General features: G+C 36.4%; 1 protein-coding gene and 1 long non-coding RNA gene across 3 annotated transcripts; one reads left to right on the forward strand and one right to left on the reverse strand.

Moving 5' to 3' along the window:
* Window positions 1-472: 472 nt before the first annotated feature.
* On the forward strand, window positions 473-3,886 carry LOC307126977. The gene is made up of 3 exons (XR_013816579.1): window positions 473-684; window positions 1,699-1,797; window positions 1,967-3,886. It is a non-coding gene; the product is annotated as an uncharacterized lncRNA (long non-coding RNA).
* pus7l (pseudouridine synthase 7 like) lies at window positions 3,826-9,113 on the reverse strand. 2 transcript variants are annotated; one of them, XM_079817891.1, is made up of 10 exons: window positions 9,076-9,113; window positions 8,092-8,845; window positions 7,862-8,021; window positions 6,585-6,780; window positions 6,402-6,500; window positions 6,227-6,308; window positions 5,718-6,010; window positions 4,581-4,634; window positions 4,193-4,494; window positions 3,826-4,100 (listed from the first exon to the last, which is right to left on the reverse strand). In XM_079817891.1, exons 2-9 carry the CDS (start codon window positions 8,834-8,836, stop codon window positions 4,207-4,209), a joined length of 1,917 nt encoding a protein of 638 aa, XP_079674017.1. In that variant the 5' UTR covers window positions 8,837-8,845; window positions 9,076-9,113; the 3' UTR covers window positions 3,826-4,100; window positions 4,193-4,206. The 2 variants fall into 2 exon arrangements, with proteins under 2 accessions (XP_079674017.1, XP_079674018.1); XM_079817892.1 differs by having other exon boundaries at window positions 3,830-4,100; window positions 4,208-4,494; window positions 9,076-9,108.
* Window positions 9,114-10,809: the final 1,696 nt, after the last annotated feature.

The following is a 10,809-nucleotide window of genomic DNA, read 5'->3' on the forward strand; positions in this document are numbered from 1 at the left end:
CTGTGAGTTTGCCACTGAGTTCAAAAACACACATTGAATCTGTTTTACCACATCAGTTTAGAGCTGATATGAATCATTTACCGAGACTACTAGATCCATGTTGCTCTGTTGGTCGAGACTCTGATAAAATCATAGATTTGTAAAACGTGAAATGTAAATGTTAGTCCTCTCAACAACGACTCGCACCTCGTGTTTGTAGTTTGTAGTTTAATTTATTAAAGCGGATACACGTATTGACCACAAGAGGGAGCTGATGACCAGCTGTTTGTCACCCGCCTTATAAACATTTAACTAAATAAAAAGAAACATTTGTGTTGTGAATATGTTAAAGTATGTGTAACGTTTTGGAATATAGTAAATCTGAATCAACTTTGAGTCTGTTTGCTCTAAAATGCGACTCGTAAGATAGAAACTGAAACGCAGTTTTTCATCCGGTCCACTAGGCGGCATGATCGAGCTTCAGGTTCATTTTGTCAGCTTCAGGTGCTTGACAACAACATGACGCTTGATAACAGTCGCCACAACATGTGCAGTTTGTTTTAAATAATGTACAAATGCTGCAGATGACAGCTCAGTGACAGACTCATAATGTCACGTAACAGCGCATATTCCAACCCATAAACAAAGAAAACAGACAAACGTTGTGATAAAGAGCAGGAATCAAAGATGTCACACCACTAGCCTGTAAGTCTCCTTCAGTTACATTGTATTTCTCTTGTAACGTTATTCAATTATTAGCAAACATCTAGCAGTCCTTAATTATCTTATTTAAGTCATTATTTAGGTGTGTATTGATTGTGAATTCTGCTCTGTCGGTCATTTAGACTTTGTTTACATTCTGCTCTGTTGCTGAACTCCCTGTCAGACCTTCAGAAGAACAAATGAATCTGTTGTTGCTGCGTTACATTTATAATCTTCGAATGAAGCACCATCTGATATCATAAAGTAGAATATGAAGGAATTGTGGTCTCTGTCTCTGTTGTTGTTGTAGTGTTACTGTAGGTAATAATCCACTGGACTGATGGTTGCTCATAGGGTCAGTTGGTGTGTGAAGCTCTGATGTTTCTGCTGCTTCATGGTTTTGTAGAGCTGCAGTGTTTTGCTTCTAATGAAAACCATATACAGTCCAAGACAGGCGAAAACCATGTGCAGGAAACCCGCCCTTTATGAATACTCTTGTTTATTGTGAAGGAAAGTCTCTTCTTAATTTGAATTGAACCCAAAGGTTATTATTGATACAGCATTACTAATGTACTTCACTTTGCAAAATATAAATATTTTTTATTAATTTGATATTAGGTACAATTATCAAGAGTTGAAACCTGAACAATTATTTTTGATCTTGGTGGTTTTTGTCAGTTAAGAAAGATTCTCTGTACATGAAAATTGTTGCGTACATTTTGTTTGAAATGGTGCTCAGTTGACATGCTGTGATTTGTTGGAAAGAGGATGCAGTGCACTATTGCATGATTTATGTCATTTTCACGATGGACTCCCACATCTTTCCTGTTGCGCTTCATCCCAAGTGTTTCTTAAAAGACAATTTATCACCAATTATCAGGCCCGCTACATAAAGAATGTTTGTATTTATAATGTTTTGCTTTGTTTGGATACGAGCCTTAGACTAAGTTTCACATTCTCATCTTTTAGTTGTAGAATAATGAGTAATGTGTTTTTTATTTATGTCTCTCATCACAGAAGGAATGTGTTTGGAGCGTCACATCCAGCTACAGAAGCAGAGCTGTGGGACGTTTGGACAGACATTGACTGTAATGATGGACGTCTGCTCAGGCACAGGTAATGCTTCTAACATGTCCGTGTGTGTTGTTGGCGTGTAAATGTGTAGGTTACCATCATTTTGTTTTTGAAGGGCCACTCCTTTGAAAAATAAATGATGGTAACCTAAGTAGGTGTGGAAGGGACGGCGTTGTACATTTTTTTAAATAGCCAATTTCATTTTTTTCAGTCAAAAGTATAACCCCAGTTGGACATTGTGCTGGAGCTCAGGGGGGGACCCCATGATCCCCCACGCCTTCTCACTCACACCACACCATTCATTCTTATCGCGGAGATCTGGCTGGACTCGAACCAGCAACCTCTGAACCCGTGAGGCAGCGCTCTTACCTGTGAGCCACAGATCTCTTGTCTGGACATGTGAAGGAACTTATATTTCACTCTTCACCTGCATGGGATTGTCCAATAAACCAGTTAAATGACACATCTTACCCTCTGATCTGGGGTTTGAACCCATGACTCTGCCACAACCTTGTCCTCCAGTAACGTGTGTTTAGCCACTACACCACCATGGCTTTCACACTGAGTGTGACCGTTTGAGCTACTTTGTTGGATATAATGCAAAACATGATCTTTAACATCAGCAATAGCAGGATTTGAACTCAGGACTCCATGATCACAGCGCAACACTTTGTGTCCTGAGCCACTGAAACGTGTGAGTTGATGGTGTGTTTGGACTGGTTTTATTGAGAGCTTTGTGTTGTATGATGGAAAAAGGCTTTCTACTCAAGTTTCGAACCCATGTCACTTTGTTGGTAGCGACATGTGTTTAACCACTGCACCACCATGGCCTTCACAATGTCACCTGGTGTTTGATGCACTTTGTTGAATATACAATTTAACGTAGGTAATGGTGGGATTTGATATCAGGTCTCTAAGATTAAAATGTAACAATTTATTTCCCGAGCCCCTGAGTCTCTCAAGTTACAGGATGTTTTTGACTGGGTTTTATTAACCCATTTATCATTGACATATTAACCCATTTATCCTTGACTTATTAACCTATGTATCATTGACATAATTTGTTTATTCAAATATACATATAATAAATCAGTCCAACACACCCGCCTGCAAAGGTTTGATGGTAAAAAAAATATTCAAATGAATGATTTGAACCCTTGTCACCTTATCTGTTAGCAATACATGTTCGACCACTCCACCATCATGGATTTCACAATGTTTGCTGGTGTTTAGAGATCTTTATTGGATATACAATTTAACATAGGCAAAAATGACGTTTGAACTCCCAACTCCAAGATTAAAATTCAATGCTTTATCTCCTGAGCTACTGAGTCTGAGAAGCTCTGTTTTGCTATCGGAGTCTTATTGAAGGCTTTGTTTTCTGTGATGAAAAGCTTCAGTAATTGTGGGATTTGAACAAAGACTACACTGATAAGGCAAGTGATTAACCACTGAGCCACAGACTTTGTGGAGCTTGAGTTGGTTGATTTTCAGTCTAGCTACAGCATTAATTAAAACAATTTAATGCAAGAGAAATAGTGGGATTGGAAACTCTGGACTCCATGATTAAAACACAACGCATTATTTCCTGAGCCACAGAGTCTGTGGAGATGGTAGACGTTGTGGACGAGGATTTGAACCAAGACGGCAATAATCAACCTACAATCCTCTGATCTGAGCTTTTACTGTCTTAAGTCACCCAATAATGTCCTGCATTTTATCGGTGTTCATTTATATGACGAACTTCATTGTTTATGAATTTTGTGTACACTGAGTTCAACAACAGAACATTGTATCAGTTGGAAGCAGATCTGGATCATTTAACGAAACTACTAGATCCATGTTTCTCTTGTTAGCCTGACAAAATAACAAGTAATTTAAATGACTTTTTGACCACAAGAGGGAGCTGATGATCAGCTGTTTGTCAACTGTCATTTAAACATTTAACACTTAAATCAACGGATCATTGAGTAATGAGAGGAATATCATCCTAAATAAGATGATGTGAAAACATATCATAGTGTTTAAATGCTGAAATATATTTAAGTACTGAAAGCATGACCAAAAAATGTATGAGAATTGTCAATAAGATTTTTATTAAACTTCAAGACCCATCCAGAGTCCCAGATAGATCTCTGAGCCTCCTCATCGATGACATTGGCGCAGAAGATACTTTAACACACTTAAAATCCCTGAGGCACATGACGCAGACCATAGGAATACTTTGATTTGATGTTTATCTGTTGTTGTTTTTTTAACGAAAGGCAATTCTTCCAGACACCACAGTTATGGAATGAGTTGCTATCCAGATGTTCCTCTTCTTTTCTTGTAAGTGGTTAATTCCTCTGAAAGCACAAATGCTTTATGACTAGAAGTCCCTCATATTTGACATTACCAAAGTACCACATTATTTAGATTTTAAACATCTTTTAATCACCGTCATTGAACGCACTATGAAAGATTATGCTTCATAATCTCTCCGAGACACACAGTAGCGTAGCAGGACGCATCCAGGTCAAAGGTTAGTGACAGACTTGGCTCCTCCGCAGTCCGCAAGCTGTATGTGATGTTCTGTGGCTTTGCGAGCAGGGCCCGATAACATCCCGGGACGTTGAGTTTAAGAGGAGTCACTCTAAAGCGGCATGACCCCAAGCCATCCTGAGCCAATCTGTCCCGATACCACTGGCCCAGCAGGTTTTCTGGGTACTTGACACTATTTCCTGGCATCGGAAGAATCACCTAGAAGAAAACCAGCAGAAACATAAGGAACTGACGGATAAGGGTTAGCAGACAGCAAGAGGAAAGGAGACATTTGAACACAGTACCTGGTCTAATGAGAAAACCTCCTCCTTCTCCTCCTCAGAGGTCACAACATGGACCTACAGCACAGAAATCAAGCAATTACTACAAATGAAATGACTACAAATAAAATTATTTATATAGAGAGAGATTGAGAAATTATGTAAAACAAATAATTAAAGACCTACATATATATATATATATATACTCATACATACATATATTAGTGCTTGGGAAAAATGAAACGCATCCAAAATAAAAGTTTGTGTTTGCATAATATATATGTGTGTACTGTGTATAATTATTATGTATATATAAATACACACACATCCATGTATATATTTAAGTAAAATATGTTATATTTTATATTAGTGCAAAAATTATAATAAGAAAAATTATATTTATTAATTATAAGAAAAATTATATTTATATTAGTGCTGGGGATACGCATACACACACACACACACACACACACATATACACATATATGTGTGTGTGTATATATATATATATACACACACACACATATACACATATATGTGTGTGTATATATATATGTATATGTATATGTATATATATTTAGTTTCTGTATAAAAATGTAAAATGCCAAATATTTTCTATGCAATTAATATATATATATATATATATATATATATATATATATATATATATATATATATATATATATATATATATATATATATATATATATATATATATATATATATATATATATATATATATATATATTAATTGCATAGAAAATATTTGGCATTTTACATTTTTATACAGAAACTAAATACACATTAAATGACTATAATTTATATAATTTATATTTTATAAATATTATAATATAATATATTATAATAAATATTTATTATTTATATTACATATAAAATCTTAAAAATGTATAACAGAATTCATTTTTATAAAAAAAATTGTGTGTATATATATATATATATATATCATTGCTATTAGCTTAAAAACAAAAAAAGAGGGTTAAATTGTCATACACATTTAAATACAGTCTATAAAAAAAAATTCACAGCACAAATGCTTTATGACAGTAAGTCCATTAAGTCATATATATATATATATATATATATATATCATTTATTGTTTATTATTTTTTTGCACAGCACTAAATAAACCAAGTTCCTAACCTGTGGAGCATTCAGTTCCTCTGTGGTGCTTTTGAGTCCCGTTTCAGATCCAGCCCAAACCAGATCTCCCTGGACAGCCTTGAAGCCCAGTTTTTGGAGCCGGTATTTGGCCGCTTCATTCCACACTCTGCTACAGTAAGAGTGGAGGTAGAAGACCCTCATGCTGTGGGGTAAACTGAGCCAGCCACGTATGCAACCCTCCTGCCCGCTGCCGTACCGGTGGAGTGCACGGAGCATAAGCCGCTCTCTTGCTTTGTAAGCTGGCATGAGTGCCAAGCTCTCCTTGGCATTCCCTGAAGAAAGAGATGTAAGGAAACGGCTAGTTGCTCTTGGATGCACAGGAACTGAAATCTATAAAGCTACTGTGTTTACTATTTATCTACAGAAAGGCTACTTTGCGACGTTTGGATCAATGGAACGAAATGAAGGATCAGCAAACAATAACCGAATTTCCATTTTTGGGTAAACTATCACGAACTTCAGCTGTCAGAGAAAATCTCAGTACAGACCTGAGAGAAGAAAATGACGTTTTGCCTTGTTCTGGAGGTCATCACCATCCTCTGGGGTGAAGAACAGCTTAACAGAAGCCTCCTGCTCGAAACACAAACTGTTTTAGGGCTTTCAAACAAAAGACGGTGCACCACATATAGACATTAAATGGAAATAAATGACGTGAAGCGGTACCATTTTCTCCATCAAGAGCGCAAGTCCTATTTGGTCTGCTTGGACACACAATCCACTTCCAAACCGCTGGGGACCGTAATAATTCACAAAGCCTCTGTTCTGTAAAAAACAGTCATTTTTTTTACTGTTGTGTTTGTCCAGTTCAATTAATCATTCAATTCTGATGAACATGCACATATTTACCTTCACATTTTCCACTGCCTCCTTCACAAGCTGCTGCAGCTCTGTAAGTCCATTTTTCCCATGAGGCTTCAGGTCCCTTACGACAAGATCAAAGTGATTTCCCTGGAGTCTGCCAAGCTTAAGGGGTTCAGACACAGGACGGACATGAGAGATCTGCATTCCTCTCCGCTCAAACTCTGAGACTTTGTCCAGCAACCTGCCAATAGATTTTTTTTTATATGTATCTACAAATGGAGTAAATGAAGTAAAACAGGGCTTTTCAAACTTTTTGATGACCAGGACCCTCAAATTTTGATGCCAATGACCTCATTCCATGTTCATGTATAAAAACATATGTCAGAAAATTTTTTGTGAAATTATAAAGACTGCAAAATGTAATTATTATTTTAATTTTATTTAAACGTAAATGTTTTTTATACAGTCAGTGTAGTAACCCAAAATGTAAAATATATCTATAATAATAAAAAAATAAGATATATATATATATATATATATATATATATATATATATATATATATATATATATATATATATATATATATATATTTAAAATATTTACTTTTATTGGTAACACTTTACCATGGGGAACAATTCTCACTTTATTAGCTTGCATAATGGCTGTTTATCAGTACTTATAAAGCTCATATTAATGCTTTATTCTGTATGACCATATTCTACACCCCTTTATCCTACCAATACCTAAACAATACAAATACTTTATTAACTATTAATAAGCAGTAAATTAGGAGCTTATTGAGTAAAAAGTCGTAGTTAATAGTGAATAAGTGTTCCCCTAAACTGTTGATCTTTTATTTTTCTGGGGGGTTTTCTGTTGCAAAACTTAAGATGAGAAATAGAACAACATATTTGCAATTTAAAAAAATTGTAGTTCATTGTGATAACAGAATCCAAAAAATGACACATGAAAGTTAAAGGTATCTTCAAATCTGTTAATTTTAAAGGTTTTAAAAGATTTAATTTTATTTGTTTATTTTTAGCAGATTTTTTTCTTGTCATTAAGGGAAGACAGGATCAAATGTTTGCAGTTATTTCATCATTTATGACCAGTTTTAGAAAGCAAAATGAAATGGTAATGGTAACAAAATAAAATCACTCTTACGCTTCATTAATATCTGACACATTAAACACATTCAATTTTGTATTCTTTCACATTTTCTGCAGAAACCCTAGCAAAGGTAGAGTAAAACATGGTCAACAAGACACTTCCAATAACTATTTTTGTATTATGTTCAAGAATTTTTTTTTAGCTGTTTACCGCTCTGGAGAGATCTTTTTCACCACCATGGCCTGGTAGGTGATGGCTCGCTTGTCTTTGATTCCTGCGTAGGTAAAATCAGACGGAAGCACTCCAAGTACTGCAGCCATGTAGCTGATGGCCTCCAAAGTCTCCAAATTGTCCTTCCGTAGCATGAAAGCTGAGGGGAAATTAAGACTTGCTGAGGATCAGTAATAAATGATGATAAGAAATGTGTCTTCTTCACTCACCTGTGTATAATGTCACCTCCTCCTCTTGACAGTCTGCTATTGTTCTCTTCTTGGGTTGTTTACTTCTCTCCCTTAGTCTCACTGTAATGGAAGTCTTCTCCTGGTCGGTGAAGCTCTTGGTTTCCACTAGCTTCCCAAACCGCCGGCTGACAAAATGATGGACTGAAGTTCGGTGCTCCTTGCTATCATCGGGCAGGAAGGTGAACACAGAGCCGGGTACTTTGGCATCGATGAACCTGAAGAACTCCTCAGCTTCTCCTTCAGAGGATAAACTGGCGAGCTCCTTGAAGTCTGGGTCCTCTCTGACACGAATCTCGGATTGGTTGGTCACAGTCTGGAGGAAGGGGAAGTTGTATCGTACCGCTTTGTGGACAACAGCTCTCAGGTGCTTATCAGGATAAGTACCCAAAGACAGTTCTGCCTTTTCTTGGTCACAAATTTCATTTGCTCTCATTTTGTTAGTGAAATGTTCCAACTCTTCAGTCATGGCTGGACCCAGGATTAGATTCAGATCAAAGCAATCCTGATTTAAAATGTCAGTGTCATCTGGTTTAGACTTATCATCCCTTTTATTAGCTTGACTTTGTTGAGGTCGTTTTGTGTGTTTTTCCTGAACATTAGGACTGTTAACAAGTTGTCCATGGGTGTCCATCTCAACAACCACAAAGTCTTGGGGTGAGTTTTTTATAGTCCCATAGAAACCTTCATGGTCTGATATAAAACAGGAGAGAGTGTCCCTCTCCATTCTTAAGTCCTAAACAAAACACACTTAGCGATTAAATCACTGAATCATTTTATTATTATGCTAGTTAGTGCTTTATGATGTTAAGATATAATGAACTGTAAAGGCGATTCAATTGGTTAACATTAAAATTATTACATAAGAACAGGTCGTATCACTGTTACAAAGGCTCGCGCGTTTAATACTGTTATGTCGTAAAAGAAATCAAGCAAAATACAGGCTAAAATAGTCTGTTCACTCACCCGCGTGCTATTGTTGTCAGTTGATTCCTTCCGCAGCACGTGGTACCGCTCTTAAAGGCACAGAAGCGCAGAATTGCAATAATAGACTGTAAAAAAAATATCTTAAAAGGGTTGGTTCACCCAAAAATGAAAATAAGGTAATTTATTCCATGCACAACCATAAGACCTCCGTTCATCTTCGGAACACAAATGAAGATATTTGTGTTGAAATCTGAAGGCTCATTAAGGCCTCCATAGAGACCAAAGCAATTTACACTCTCAAGATCCATTAATGTACTAAAAACATATTTAAATCAGTCCATGTGAGTACAGTGGTTCAATATTAATATTATAAAGCGACGAGAATATTTTTGGTGTGGCAAAAAACTAAATAACGACTTATACAGTGATAACCGATTTCAAAACAATGCATCATGAAGCTTCGGAGTGTATCGTTTCAGCGAGTCGAATCATGATTCGGATCGTGTGTCAAACCACCAAACTGCTGAAATCACGTGACTTTGGCGCTCCGAACCACTGATTCGACTCGCTGAATCGATACACTCCGAAGCGTCATGAAGCAGTGTTTTGAAATCGGTTATCACTATATAAGTCGATATTTAGCTTTTTTTGGCACACCAAAAATATTCTCGTCGCTTTATAATATTAATATTGAACCACTGTACTCACATGGACTGATTTAAATATGTTTTTAGTACATTAATGGATCTTAAGAGTATAAATTGCTTTGCTCCCTATGGGGGTCTCACTTAGGTTTCAGATTTCAACACAAATATCTTCATTTGTGTTCTGAAGAGGAACGGGTGTGGAACGGCATGAGATGGGGGGGGGGATTGTGTTTTTTTGGCAGGGTTCCCTGCAAAATTTCGCATTCCCGGGGCTAAATATCACATAATTGGGGTTGCATCAACCCGCGGACATGAAAAACAGCCTGCGGAAGCAGTGTTAAAGTAGCCAAATTCCGCGGGAAAACCGCGGACTTGGCAACACTCACTGGCGTCAAGGGTTCAAGCGTCAGGTACTTTCGCCGTAAATCGATGTGTGCGACAATCCGCTGGAAGTTAGTTATTTTATAAAGTTTTAAATATGGATATTTTTCTTACACAAACACACCACTTCGCTTCAGAAGGACTTTAATAACCCCCCGGATCTGTGTGGAGCAGTTATATGATGGATAGATGCACTTTTATGGACTTCATAAACGAGGCAACAATTCACTGCCATTTTAATGCTTGGATTAGCCAGGACTTTTTAAATATAACTCCGATTTTATTAGCCTGAAAGAAGAATGTCATATACACCTAGGATGACTTGAGGGTGAGTAAATCATGGGCTAATTTTCATTTTTGGGTGAACTAACCCTTTAAGTGACGAAAATATTTGCTATCGAAATATCGTTTTGCCATCTAATGTACTGATTTTACTATATAAATTTTGTGAAGGATGTTGTCACATTACATTGTAATCAGACATTAAACAGCTTGCATTATGCTAAAATGTAATGTAAATACAAACAAAATATGCACTTCTTGAAAGAGATATCAAGACAGATATAGATAGATAAAGACAGACAGAGATAGTAAAATAGTAATAAAGTATAGTAATAAGGATGAACACAGACAGACAGATTGATCAATAGACAGATGGATATAGTAATACAAGTATAGTAATAAGGATAAATACAGACATCCAGACAGATAGATAGATAGATAGATGGATGGATAGATAACAGTT

This window comes from Gobio gobio (genome assembly GCF_949357685.1).
Source record: "Gobio gobio genome assembly, chromosome: 5".
NCBI classification, from domain to species: domain Eukaryota; kingdom Metazoa; phylum Chordata; class Actinopteri; order Cypriniformes; family Gobionidae; genus Gobio; species Gobio gobio.

Coding starts and splice junctions, on each gene's coding strand:
- pus7l (XM_079817891.1), bottom strand. CDS start 8,836: ATGGAGAGGGACACTCTCTCCTGTTTTATATCAGACCATGAAGGTTTC. Junction 8,022..8,091: donor GGAGGTGACATTATACACAG/GTGAGTGAAGAA, acceptor ATTTCCCCTCAG/CTTTCATGCTACGGAAGGAC. Junction 6,501..6,584: donor AGGCAGTGGAAAATGTGAAG/GTAAATATGTGC, acceptor TGTTTTTTACAG/AACAGAGGCTTTGTGAATTA.